This window comes from Quercus robur, chromosome 11 (assembly GCF_932294415.1).
Source record: "Quercus robur chromosome 11, dhQueRobu3.1, whole genome shotgun sequence".
NCBI classification, from domain to species: Eukaryota; Viridiplantae; Streptophyta; class Magnoliopsida; order Fagales; family Fagaceae; genus Quercus; species Quercus robur.
The window spans coordinates 52,117,332-52,131,993 of record NC_065544.1 but is presented as its reverse complement, the minus strand read 5'-3'; the positions used below and the strand labels follow the sequence as shown (position 1 = coordinate 52,131,993).

Genomic DNA, 14,662 nt, shown 5'->3' with positions numbered 1-14,662 from the left:
AAGAAGAATCAGGAAAAGTTACCCCATGTCATTAGTATGGTAGTCTGCCACATTACTGTCACCATTTCTAATAACGTTAATTTGGCACTTTCAAGCAACCAAAAAAAATTGTTTGGCACTCTTTTTTTCATGATATTCTGGAAGGTAGATTATACTTACAAATAACGCATTACAAAAAAATGAGATTCATCCTCGAGGTTTTATACATCATTAGTTATAAAGTAATAGTTTTTTTTTTTTGGAAGATAAACGGCAGAATAAAGTAATAGTATTTTAGTTACTTAAATTGTTGAGAATGAAATCATGAAACACCTTACAAAAATGTCTTTGATATTGTTATTGTAGGGTCGGTTTTTGGGGTCCAGGCTCAGCAAATAAGTGGTTCTGGCCCAAAGGACCCTAGACAATGAATTTATAGAGAGCGGGTTACAGAACTAGGGTTGGACGAAGTGAACGTTAGTTAGGTGTATGCCATGCAACGGTCTGAACGTAAGAATATCTTATTTATGTCCACAGGATGCACGGTCCGAGGAGGCGTATGAGTGCACCTCTTGTTATGTTTAAAGACTACAGAGTTCTTCTCTTTCTCTCTTCCTTTTTCTTCTCTCCCCTTCCGATCCCTTCTTCAGGGGGATCTTCTTCTCTTATATAGCCCCCTTAAATTGATCAGAACCTTACACTTGTTTACCATCCAGACCTTCACTTGAGTGCCTGTCCCATCGGACATCCACCTTATCTTTCTGCGAGTTGCATTGGCCAATGTAACACTGTTCACCTGTCTTCTCCACATTAATGCGATTGGAAAAGTAGCTTCCTTGCACTTAATGCGGCAGTTGTGGTTGCCCCCTGGACGTCTAACATTTTCTTCCTTCTTCTTGCTTTGTGAGGCTTACCCTACCATCCACATTTGCTTGGGATGGTTCTTCACTATGGATAGGGCACGCATTGGGCCCGTATTTGGTGTGTCCGAGGAGACATTCCTCCTCGGACGTCTTTTAAATAAGTTGGGCCCAACGGGATTGGGTTGGAAGTCTTTTGGTCCCATTTTCCCTTTTTGTCATGGCTGGACTCCGCCCAGGGCCCAAGGCCTATTGTTGACTTGTGAATTTTACCCCCACAATAACCCCTCAAAATTCCGGCTCTTTCTCTCTTGTCCTAGGAGGAAAGGCGGGATTTTGATATTCATAGGATCATTTATTGGGGATTCCTGCTTCACCCGTGCAGGGATACGCTTCCCACGTGCCTCATTAATGCTGAAGGCGTTTAATGACTTGGGAGGAGCTAATTGTTGCATTTAGCGTTTTTACGCCCTTTTGATCCGACGGTTGGGGACCAGATCAACGGTTAATCTTATTTTCCTTTCTCTAGGCGGGAGTATGTCTGCCCAACTTCCCCTGGGTATATAAGATTTTTAAAGGAATTCACTCCCCATTTTTTGACAAACACTCAAGTACCCAGAGCACTCCAGTACCTTCTCCTTCAACGCGTTCACGCCTTCGCAGTCGTTCCCTTGGAGATTCCCATCGAGTTTCTCACCCGTAAGTGCACATTTCTTCTCCGTTACCCTTCCCGGTGTTTTTCCTTAAGTAAATCGTCTTCGCGTTGTCTAGGATTAGGGGGGATGGGTAAGCTTGGGAAAATGGTAGACTCTCCGGCCGGTATGGAAGGCTTCAGGGCGAAGTATCGTATTCCACCGGAAGTAGGTTTAGAGTACTGCCATCAGGAGGAAATTTTGATCAAGAGAAGGATAGGACAGGTCGCCATTCCAATGATAGCCTTCGTGGAAGGAGGAATGACGATTCTGATGGGGAGGATAACTAGGGATTATCTACATGGTCATAGGTTGGCCCCCCACCAGTGTGCCGCGAACGTGTTCCGGATCCTGGGATGCACAAATGTCCTGAATGATCAGATGAACCTCGGCCTTTCATGGCATGATGTGGTTCATCAATATGAATGCCATAAACTCGGCGACTCATATTACCTAAAGTCCAAGTCCGACGAGGTGAGGTTGATATCCTGCCTTCCCAAGTCCAACAAAGGCTTGAAGGACGACCTTTTGATCGTCTCCGGACCATGGCACGACGGTATTCACTGTCCAGTCAGGGCAGGAATACCAGGTGGGGCATCGTAGAATTAGATCCCCTGGAGGGGACCTTAGTTTTGAGCTTTCCTTTCTTTTTTCAACATTAGTTTGGTGTACTTGCCTCCTCGGACTAACGTAACCCTTTCTATGGGCTTTGTAGATAAAGAGCGAACGTCTCCTCGGCTGAGCTTGGTCAACGTCCCGACGCTAAATTATCTCCTGAGATCTGAGATTTTCGTGACCGCGGACGGACAACTGCGGGCCGCTCCTTTGATTTTGGACTACATTCCCCTTTTGCGATCTTTGGTGGACGCTAGTTAAGCCATCAGGGCCGGTAGTCCAAGATTAGCACGCATTGACGTTTCCATATCGGGATTTCTCGCCTCGAGAGACTTACCTCACGTCCAGCTGCCTGCTCAGCGTGTCCTTCCTGCAGCAGTTGTCCCTGAGGAGGAAGCTGGTTCCTCTCAATCGTCCTTGGAGGACCAGATAGACCAATTCCACTTTGCCGAGGAGGGAGAGGTGTCGGCCAGGCCAGTAGAGCTTTCAGACTCCGATTCAGACCTAGACCGATCCTCGGCAGCCCCCAATCTTGGTTTGGTAATTGCCCAAGCCGATACCAGCCAAGAAATCGAGGAAGAAGGCATGGATCTGAAACCTAGGTCCGGTCTCAAGGGCCTCCTTTCTAACAGGAACAAAGGGTAGTCTTCCAAGGATGCCCCAAAGGAGCAACCCACTTCCAAAGCTCCTCCTCCCCTTCCTCCCTCGTCCGACCCAGCTCTACAGCCTATGCCCAACTTGAGGCAGAAGAGGCCTGTGGAGGAACTAGAGGAGGGTGAGGTCGGCCCTGAAAAGGCCAAGCATCAGAAGAAGGGCAAAGAGCCCAAGGACAAGAGGACCAGGTCCGTTGACAGCCGAGACGAGGCTGCCATTCGAAAGGAATAGCGGACCTGGTCGCCACGGCTCGAGCTGGACAGTGCCCCGATCTCTTGGGACGCAACTCTCTGGAAGGCCCAGCGAGGACAAGCGTCATTCCTGGCTGAGGCCCTACAACAGCCCCTCCTTTTGCCTCGAGATATGGAAGGTCTTCGGGCTACTCGACAGCCAGACCTTTTCATGTCGCTAAAAAGGGACATGGCTATGGTAAGTAAAACTTCTCTTATCAAGCTTTCTTATTCTATATATGTTTGTTCGTCATTATCTTTTAATTTGGTCTCTATTTTTTGCGTAGGTTACTCAACAAATTTACGTTGCCGAGGAGTGGGCCAAGAAGGCTCGCGAAGACCTACTCAATGAGGCTAAGTCCCGCCTTGCTGCTGAGACGGTTGCCGACGACCTTAGGCAGGAAAAGGATCGCCTAAGCAGTGAGGTGAAGGAGGCGCAGAAGGCTCGCGTGAGCGCTGAGGCTGGACATAAAAACGTCACCAAGCAGGCTAAGGATCTGCGCAAGTAGCTGCAACAGTCCGAGGCAAATCTTGCGACAGAGAAGCAGGCGGTTTCAGATCTTAGGGTCGAGCTTGCAAAGGTCAAGGAAATGGCTCGCGTGGCCAGAAAGGCGGCTGAGAAAGCGGTGTCGACCTCATATGATCGTGGTGTTAGGGACACCGAGACTGAAGAGGTGGCCGCCGTATGCAGGGATTACATCACAATGTCTTGGGGTGTAGCCTTGGATCGGGCGGCAGTTCCAGCGGACTCTGATCTCTGGAAAGCTGAGAATATCTTTTTCCCGGAGGATATTCGGGAGATTCCGGAGTCGGCTGCTCTTGAGGAACCTCTTCCTTTGAAGGACCTAATCTCGGACTCTCATGTGCCCGAGGCTGAGGGGACACAGCCGGCCGCAAAGGATAAATCGCCCGAGGACAGTCTCTCCATCAGGGACGTTGTTGCGCAAGCCAAAGAGGCTGTTCTGGGGCCTCAGGCGGGAGATGATCATCCTGAGCCTACTTAGGGTTAGGATTTTAGAAAAATAGTGTAGGGTCATATCTGTAACTGTTTTTCTTTAATCCTTACATTTTGTACTGTTAATGTATGTGAAAAGAACGCTTTTGCATTTTAATGAATGTTGTCATTTCCCTTTAAATTTTGTTACGCTGATACTTTTCTGCTTTCATTATAAATGAATATTTATTCTGCCACTAACTGTTGAGAACCAAGCACGAATGGGTGAATTTCTAAAAGAAGATGATAATCAATGTGTAACACTTTGTGGAAATGATAGAGTTGTTAATTTCCCCCAAGTCTGTGTTCTAAGGAGCCAGGCAGGACTTGGGTTCTGTTTAACACTTAGCGAAAATGATTGAATTGTTAATTTCCCCCAAGTCTATGGTCCGAGGAGCCAGGCAGGACTTGGGTTCTGTTTAACACTTAGCGAAAATGATTGAATTGTTAATTTCGCCCAAGTCTGTGGTCCGAGGAGCCAGGCAGGACTTGGGTTCTGTTTAACACTTAGCGAAAATGATTGAATTGTTAATTTCCCCCAAGTATGTGGTCCGAGGAGCCAGGCAGGACTTGGGTTCTATTTAACACTTTGCAAAAATGATTGAATTGTTAATTTCTCTCAAGTCTATGGTCCGAGGAGTCAGGCAGGACTTGGATTCTGTTTAACACTTTGTGAAAATGGTTGAACACTGGTGGGACGCCAAGAATTACATCATTCATTAATAACAGTACCTTTTCAGGTTATTTACATTCCAAGGGCGGGGCACTATATGTTCATCCAAATCTTCCAAAAAGTAGGCTCCTATGTTGGCTACAGAGGTGATATGGTATGGGCCTTCCCAGTTTGGTCCGAGTTTTCCCCATGCAGGGTTTCTCATGGTACCCAGGACCTTCCTCAGTACCAGATCTCCGGGCGCCAATGGCCTTGACTTCACCTTGGCGTCGTACCCCTGCTTGAGCTTTTGCTGATAGTATGCTAGGTGGACCATTGCACTTTCCCTTCTTTCTTTAATGAGGTCCAAGCTTTTTTCCAGAAGTTTGTTATTAGCAATGGGGCAGAAGGCAGTAGTCCTCTATGTTGGGAAGTTTATCTCCAGTGGAATGATAGCTTCGGCTCTGTAGGTCATTGAGAAGGGGGTTTCTCCCGTGGACCAACGAGGTGTGGTACGGTATGTCCACAAGACATGGGCTAACTATTCAACCCATCTTCCTTTCGCGTCATCTAACCTCTTTTTCAGCCCATTCACTATGGTTTTATTGATGGCTTCCGCCTATCCATTACCCTGTGGGTAAGCTGGTGTGGAGTATCGGTTGATAATTCCCAGCTCATTGCAGTATCTTCTGAAGGCTTTACTGTCAAACTGGAGCCCGTTGTCCGAGATCAGGGTGTGTGGGGTCCTGAACCTAGTGATGATATTTTTCCAAACAAATTTCTTGACATCGACGTCCCTAATATTTGCCAGTGCCTCAGCTTCAACCCACTTTGTGAAGTAATCGGTGCCGACGAGAAGAAATTTCTTGTTCCCTATTGCTTTGGGGAATGGTCCTAGTATGTCTAGGCCCCATTGTGCGAATGGCCAAGGGCTGGACAGCGGGTTAAGTTCTTCGCCTGGCTGGTGTATGTTCAGGGCGAACCTTTGGCATTGGTCGCACTTCTTCACATATTCCAGAGCCTCTTTATGCATGCTCGACCACCAGTAACCCAGCGTTATGGCCCTATAGGGCAGGGACCTACCCCCCGTATGACTTCCGCAAATTCCTTCGTGTAACTCCTCCAGGATGAGTTCAGTAGCCACTGGGTGCACACACAGCAGGTATGGCCCTGAGAACGAGCGTCTGTAAAGTTTGAAGTCCTCAGACAACCAGAATCGAGCAGCTTTCCTCCTGATTTTGTCGGCATCAACCTTATTGTCTGGCAAGGTGTCGTGCTTTAAGAACAGCACCAGAGGATCCATCCAGCTAGGTCTTGCCCTAACGTTGTGTACCCGAATTCCGTTGGCCTTCTCCGTTATTGGACGGAAGAGATCTTCTACTAAAATAACCCGAGGAAGTGGCTGAGCCGAGGAGGTGGCTAGCGTTGCGAAAGAATCAGCATGGGTGTTCTCGCTCCTGGGTACATGCGTCAAACGGAAGTGATAGAAATGGGTCTGCAGGTGCTTAACCCGGACCAGATACTCTTGCATTCTTTCATCCTTTACCTCCAACTCCCCGTTTACTTGTCCCACGATGAGTCTCGAATCCGAGAACATGTTCACGAATTTTCCACCCATTTTCCGGATCATTGACATTCCCTCCAATAGCGCCTCATACTTGGCTTCGTTATTCGTGGTTGAGAATCCAAGCCTTAACGACTTTTCTATGGTTATCCCTTCGGGAGAGACCAGAACGAGTCCCACCCCTAATCCCCTTTGGTTCGTTGCACCGTCGATGTGTGCTTTCCACCAATTGTGTTCATGCTGAGAGATTGTGCTGATCAGTTTCTCATCAGCACTTAGTGATCCCGACACTTCCTTTCCTTCTAGTGTGGGCTCCACAAATTCAACTACTAGATCGACGAGGACTTGACCTTTTACAGCGGTGCGAGGCATGTATCTAATGTCGAAGGTGCCCAGAATCGTTCCCCATTTTGCAATTCTGCCTGTGTAGTCGGCGCTGCGGAGGACGGACCTCAACGGAAGTTGAGTTAGCACAACTACAGTATATGCCTGAAAATAGTGGGGGAGCTTTCGTGTGGCTTGTACGATGGCCAACATAGCCTTTTCGAGGGGGAGATAACGGGTCTCTGCCTCCTGCAGTGATTTGCTCACGTAATAGACTGGTCGCTGCGTGCCGTTGTCTTCTCGGATTAGCACTAAGCTCACTGCATGGGAGGCTACTGCGATGTAGGCGAACAACACCTCGTCGGCATCGGGACTGGACATAATTGGCAGTCGGGTGAGGTATTCCTTGAGCTGTTGGAAAGCTAAAGCACACTCCTCAGTCCACTCGAAACCCTTCCACTTATGCAATAGGAGGAAGAAAGGCCTGCATCTGTCTGTTGAGCGTGAGATGAAACGGTTTAAAGCAGCTATCATGCCGGTGAGCTTCTGGACCTCTTTGGGATTCCGAGGAGGCTGCAGGCTATGAATGACTCTTATTTGGTCAGGGTTAACTTCTATACCTTTGTGGGTCACCATATAACCCAAGAATTTTCCTGATCCCACCCCAAATGAACATTTGGATGCGTTCAGTCGTAGCTTGTACTTTCTCAGAATTTGAAAGACGTCGCCGAGGTCTCTGATGTGGTCAGCCACCAATTTGCTTTTTACCACCATGTCATCTATATACACTTCAACTCTCTTACCCATCTGCTGTTCAAACATCTTGGTCATCATCCTTTGATAGGTCAACCCGGTATTCTTCAAGCCGAAGGGCATCACCTTATAATGATAGTTTCTGACTGGGGTGACAAAAACAATTTTTTCTTGGTCTTCGGCAGCCAGGGGTATCTGATGGTAGCCTTGGAAGGCGTCCAAAAAACTCATTCGGGGGTGTCCGACTGTCGAATCTACCAATCGGTCTATCCGTGGCATGGGAAAGGGATCCTTCGGGCAGGCCTTGTTTAGGTCCGTGAAGTTTACGCAGACCCGCCATTTCCCGTTCTTCTTTTTTACCATGACTGTGTTGGCTAACCATTCGGGGTAGAAAACCTCTTTGATAGACCCTACTTTCTTCAATTTTGCAACCTCTTCTCTCACAGCGTCTGTATGTTCTTTCGACGGTCGCCAAGGAGGCTGCTTCTTAGGCGTTACAGCCGGGTTAACATTAAGGTGATGACAGATGAAATCTGAGTCAACCCCGGGGGCCTCATAGGGGTCCCAGGCGAATACGTCCACATTCTGTCGAAGAAAATCAATTAGTGTTGACTTCTCCTGGGGTGGTAATTCTGAGCCGACCTGAAAAAACCTCTCAGGGTATGATCCGACAAGTACTTTCTCCAGATCCTCACAGCTCACCTCCATGGCTGGTCCTTCACCACCCGCAGTTGGGACCGGGGTCATTAATTGCTATAAGCCGTTCTCGGCTGAGGTGGAAGGTTCACTATTTGGTCGTCGTGAGATTGCCGACACCATGCATTGCCTAGCCATTCCTTGGTTCCCAACGACTTCTTTCACTCACCCTCCTGATGGATATTTCACTTTTTAGTGTAAAGTCGATAACACAGCCCCTAGTGCATGAAGTCACGGTCGGGCCACGATGGCCGTGTAGGGGGAATAAGCATCGACTACAATGAAGTCTACCTCTACCACGTCTGAATCTGTTTGTACAGGCAGCCTAATCATGCCTTTCGGGGTAACGGTTTTTCCTTCAAAACTGACCAAAGGGGAGCCATATGCCGACAAGTCCTCTGGCTTCAAGTTCAATCCTTTATACAAGTCAGGATACATTACTTCCACGGCGCTACCTTGATCAACCAGCACTCTTTTCACGTCATAACCTCCAATTCTGAGCGTGACAACTAGGGCATCATCATGGGGTTGGAGGGTTCCTTGTTTGTCCTCATCTGAGAACCCAATTAAAGGCGAGGCAATTACTCTAGCTCTCTTGGACTCTCTATCGTTCGCCTCAGTCGGGAATCTGCCCACTGACATTACTCTGGAGGGGCTAGAACCGATCCTTCCAGGTGCGGCAAGAATGACATTTATGGTGCCCAGGGGTGGCCTCAATGTACTTTGTCTGGTTTCAATGTTTGACTGTTTCTGCCATCCTTCAAGGCGATGTAACAGATGCCTTAACTTCCCTTCCCGGACAAGCCGGTCCAAATGGTTTCTTAGATTCCTGCAATCATCGGTGGTGTGACCTGGCTCTTGGTGGTACGCGCAATATAGACTCTGATTACGTCTTGAGGGGTCACCTGCCATCCTATTCGGCCATTGAAAGAAAGGTTCACCCTTCACCTTCTCTAGGATCTTGTGTAGTGGCTCTCGGAATACAGCATGGACCGCTATTGCCCCCGTGGAACCAGACTGTTTCGAGTAATCTCTTCTCGGCCTATTATTGTTGATAATGCGGTCCGACCTGAAGTCCCTCCTCTCCTGAGGGACAACTTTAGCTTTGCCCTTCCCCATCTACTGGTCTTCCTCAACCCTTTTGTACTTATCAATTTTGTCCATAAGTTGGCGCACGTTGGTAACTAGCTTCCCAGTGAGGGACTTTCTTAAGCCATGCTCTGTCAGCAGGCCCCTCTTGAATGTACTAATGGTGACGTCATCATAATTTCCTTCTATCTCATTATACATTTCCCAGTATCTATCAGAGTAGGCTTTCAGTGTCTCCCCTTCCCGCATGGACAAGGGTAGAAGGGAGTCTAAGGGCCGAGAGACTCGGTTGCTGGTAATGAAACGGGAACCAAAAGCCTGTGTCAACTGTTTAAAGGAATCTATGGAATTTGGCTTAAGGGCGTCAAACCATCTCATCGCCATGGGTCCCAAGCTGGACGGGAACACCTTACACACTAACGCCTCGTCCCTGGAATGGACGGCCATCCTCTGATTAAATTGGCTCACATGCTCTACTGGGTCTGTCCGACCATTGTATATAGCAAAGGTTGGTTGATGGAATCGTCGAGGATGCTCTGCCCTTTTTATTCTACGCGTGAAAGGCGACTGGGAGATACGATCCAGGGCCTTACTCATAGCATCGTTAGCTAGGCCTTGATATGATGGGCTTTTACGACCGCGTTTGCGAGGTTGTTCTTACTCATAGGAGAAAGTCTTGGTGGGAGGGGTTCTTGATCTCTGCCTATACTCGTTATCCTCCTTACTGCTAGTGTCCGAGCCGGGTGAAGGACGTTTTCGCTTTGCTCGGCTCAGCTTTTTCTTTAAGTCATCGATTTCTTGCTGTAAGGCTTTGCAATCGTCTCGCTTATGGGACGCATGATCTTTTCCTTTCGAGCGACTTCTACTCGTGTGGGTGGTGTTCACACTGCCCTCTCGCTGTATGTCCTGATTTTTCTCTCGTTGGAGACTCAAAAAGTTGTCTTGTCGTTGGGAATCTGCACGTCCGGTTTGACGCGGACCTGATCCTTCCATTTCTTATAGTTTCACTTTTCGAGACACAAGTTCTCCCCACAGACGGCGCCAATTGTAGGGTCGGTTTTTGGGGTCCAGGCTTAGCAAATAAGTGGTTCTGGCCCAAAGGACCCTTGACAATGAATTTATAGAGAGCGGGTTACAGAACTAGGGCTGGACGAAGTGAACGTTAGTTAGGTGTATGCCATGCAACGGTCTGAACGTAAGAATATCTTATTTATGTCCACAGGATGCACGGTCCGAGGAGGCGTATGAGTGCACCTCTTGTTATGTTTAAAGACTACAGAGTTCTTCTCTTTCTCTCTTCCTTTTTCTTCTCTCCCCTTCCGATCCCTTCTTCAGGGGGATCTTCTTCTCTTATATAGCCCCCTTAAATTGATTAGAACCTTACACTTGTTTACCATCCGGACCTTCACTTGAGTGCCTGTCCCATCGGACATCCACCTTATTTTTCTGTGAGTTGCATTGGCCAATGTAACACTGTTCGCTTGTCTTCTCCACATTAATGCGGCTGGAAAAGTAGCTTCCTTGCACTTAATGCGGCAGTTGTGGTTGCTCCTTGGACGTCTAACATTTTCTTCCTTCTTCCTGCTTTGTGAGGCTTACCCTACCATCCACATTTGCTTGGGATGGTTCTTCACTGTGGATAGGGTGCGCATTGGGCCCGTATTTGGTGTGTCCGAGGAGACATTCCTCCTCGGACGTCTTTTAAATAAGTTGGGCCCAACGGGATTAGGCTGGAAGTCTTTTGGTCCCATTTTCCCTTTTTGTCATGGCAGGACTCCATGCGGGGCCCAAGACCCATTGTTGACTTGTGAATTTTACCCCCACAGTTATAATCCTTTCTAATAACCAAATAAAGAAGACAAATACATATATAACATGATGGTTTACATAACATGATGGCTTTCCAAAAAAAAAAAAAAAAAAAAAAAAATACTAGTCACTTGTGGGAAATAAAAATTATGGGGAGCTAAGTTAGTAGGTGAATTAGCTATTTAGTTAGAAATCACGTTAATTGATTTTTATTCTACATTATTTTATGCTTAAAACACAATAGGGAATATTCACTTAAAAATGAAGAGGAAATTTTCAAATTCCAAAACTTAGTTCCAACTACTAATAAGAGCCTTATGCCCAAAGATGAGGAACTTCAAAAAAATTATATTCAAGAAAATAAAATAACCTGCACATCAAAATAAAGGCAATACCTAAGTTTGAAGAATGTCCTTAACCTCCATTAGCATAGGACTAGGGGACCATGATTGTACCACCACCCGCACCATTCTGCTTATTTCTCTTCCTCCTGACCATTCTACATGTATTAGGAATTCTCGAATAAGAAAAAAATGATTACTCACTTAAACTTGTTTACCCATTAAACTTGTTTACCCATCATTGGATGAAATATGAAACACATGAACATAAAATGACATGCCATTAAATAAAATTAGGAATAATTTAAAAATCTGAGAATTCCATGCATTCAAATAAGAAACTCAGATTTTCAAACTTGTTTATCATATCCATTTTTCCACTAATGTTCTTACTTATATGAAAATATAGTTTCTACAAAAAAAAAAAAAAAAAAAAAAAAAAAGGAAAAGAAAAGAAAAGGTTTCTTGTTCGATTTACTCAGCTCATTGATTAATTCAAGTGGATCTGAGAAGCATTATAAGGAAGTATATGCAAAATTTAACTCTTAAGACCCAAAATTTAATATTAAATTTTGGACCCACCACGTGTCACTTCAATTACCCTAGAAACAAAATAAGGAAAAAAAAAAAAAAAAAAAAAAAAAAAAAAAAAAAAAAAAAAATAGTATCAGTTGAAAGTTTTACCCCATTTACAATAGCATCTTGAAACAGCAGAGGCTGGTAGGCTGCTGCATGAAAATTTGTTATTGCTTTCTTCCATTGGGATTTATTGCTTGATGAGGGATGAAGCAGAGTGGTTCAAGAACTGTCCCAATAACATATTATTGGCTATGTTAAAACTAATGCAAGAAAAAATAAATAAAATATGAAGATTTATTGAAATGGATACAATAAGCTAAAAAGGACATTTTGTATTAGAATTAACCAATTGAAAATTTTCAAATCAAGTCATCTATCCACATAATACAATGGATAGTTTGCTCTCATAAGGTCTGTGTCAAAGCTAGCAATAATAACTCATGTAATTCTCAATAGACCAACTGCTTATGCAAATTCTTAAAACACAAAAACTTGACTTAAAAGGGACTTAACAATTTTAAATTAGATGGAGTTCTAACATATTGAACATTTAAGGTTTTCTTTGTCTCCTAAAGCATCAATCCAAACCTCACAACTCAAGTATAACAAACACAATAGTCAAAGGATCCTAGAAATACACTTTCAAAGCCCTAATGTCACAAAAAACTTATAGTCAAGTATTTTGATGGACAAGTTGCAGGCAATTTCTAAGAGGTCAATCCAAAGGCCAATGCTATTTAATCTAAGGGCTTGATAAGATGTAATGAAACTACCAATGGTCAACGCTATTAATTTCAAAACAGTAACAGTTGTTAGTTCCAAAAGAGAAAAAATAAAAATATAAAAATAGTAAACAAAATAATCCCAACGAATTTCTTGAATAATCATTCAGAAAACAATCCAATGGAAATTTTCAAACTACGCGTGAAAGGAATTCTATTGGTGTGCGTATATATATATTTATGCACAATCTTTGGGCTTACAAACCTTGGTCTAGGACATTGGGAAAAAAGAATTCTTGTCCTCAAAGTGACCCCAAGTAAATTGCTTAAGACATCAATTTTGGAACAAATGTTTTTTGAAAGATTGAAGGTAGAGGAAGTATAGGTGGGAATAGATGGTAGGACGGATTTAACTAGAGTAATTCTGGAAGCTTGGGATAGGATTTTAGCGTTCCAAGATTGTGCTCTAGAAATAACCTTGTCAAGGACCTCAGTAAACATTTGCTTTTTGTTCATGCAGACCAAGCATTTGATGAAGTCCTCTAATATTTAATATTGTTTTTGGTGAAAAACCTTCCAAGCAACAAAATTTAATTGTGTCACACAACTAGCTCAATGAATAATTAAATTATGCACTGTTAAAGAGTACATTCTCTATTACTATTACTTGACTAAACAAACATAGATAGCTACATGTTAGGACATATGTGTTTCACATGTTAAGAACACATGTCATGGTTTTATGTAATTGGCTTATCCTTTGACAAAACGTTTTACTTGTATTTGGGTAGATTTAGGATGTCTTTAAATACTTCAAGAAACCTTGTTTCAGGATCAAGTATTGAAACCTTCAAGTCTGTTCAAGAAAACAAGTTCAAAATGCAAAATCATTAAAGCTCGACAGTTGGCTCGACAACTACATCTATCAAGCTTAAGAAAGCTGTTCTACATTCGGTGTGCTCGACACCTTCTCAACAGCTGTTATCTGTTGAGATTTAAGATTTTCATAATTCCAATATGATTTTCTTGGGATCCGTGAATGTGTCTTTGGTCTTTCTTTTCTCCAAACCCTAGACATATAAAAGGATTAGTTTAAGGGCCGTCAAAGTGTTCACAAGTTGCACAAGCTTTGAGCAAACTCTGTTCAAGCAAATTGTGACCGGAGACGAAGTTCTTGCCCTAGTTCATCTCTTTCTCTTGAAGAAGTTACTGTGTATGTGCACCATAAGGTTTTGTGGCCAAGCATCTTCTTGATCTTCATCGTGTGGATGAACTGAAGAACTTTGCAACCAACAACCTTCTTAGTTGGTGATTGAAGTCGTGTACTGGGATCCGCACAATTGGTTAGTCACGTACTAGGAGTCGTGCATCTGAAAGGGGAACTGTCACTACAAAACAAGTCCAATTGGGTATTGGGGTAAGGGTTCAACTGTAGGTTGGTAAGGTACTTGGATTCCTTTACTTGTAACCGCTTGTTGTGATAATAGTGGAGTTTCGGAAGTGGTGACTTGAAAATCACCCGGTGGGGTTTTTACTGTTAGGTTTTCCCCATTCGTAAATTTATTTTTTGTTGCATAATTAGTTTATTAGTGATTTGTTTGTGCTACCACGCGCTTGCATGATAAATTGATTAATTAATAACTTGGCTAATTAATTAATTAATTTCTATCACAAGGGGTCATTTAGTTTGTGGCCTATCACTACACAGTCTTAATAAGATAATTATCTTCCATTCTAAAAACTCTCTTTCTACTTGATAAATTGTTTTGATCAAAAAACAAGTACCACATGACCACAAAGGCCATGAACAGTTCACTGAACTTATTATTACTCATACAATAGCCAAGCATGTGGAACATAACAAAAACTTCAATAACACAAGTTGAAACAAGCCCAATTCATCACCGTAAAAGAACTTTTTAAGATATATATGCCCAAGAAACAAACAAAGCACTCAATTATACATTAAAAAAAAAAAAAAAAACTTTCATATAAAATAGGGGTGAGGGGGGTTGAAGTTGTAAATACTTACAAGTGAAGGGAACTAACCTGGAGTTGGAGGATATGGGAATCAAGGGAAAGAAGAGAAGCATAATTCTTCAAAGCTTG

The 14,662-nt window shown here is 44.1% G+C and overlaps 2 protein-coding genes across 2 annotated transcripts in view; both read right to left on the bottom strand.

The window, feature by feature from the left end:
• LOC126707482 (TMV resistance protein N-like) overlaps positions 1-14,662 on the bottom strand; it is a 227,195-nt gene that overhangs the window by 137,893 nt on the left and 74,640 nt on the right. Inside the window, exon 7 of the mRNA XM_050407159.1 lies at positions 11,331-11,410. The gene's annotated coding sequence lies outside the window, so the exon portion shown is untranslated. The remainder of the gene's footprint in view (positions 1-11,330; positions 11,411-14,662) is intronic.
• On the bottom strand, positions 8,245-9,132 carry LOC126705214 (uncharacterized). Its single transcript, XM_050404126.1, has one exon. The coding sequence runs from the start codon at positions 9,130-9,132 to the stop codon at positions 8,245-8,247; it is 888 nt and encodes a 295-aa protein (XP_050260083.1).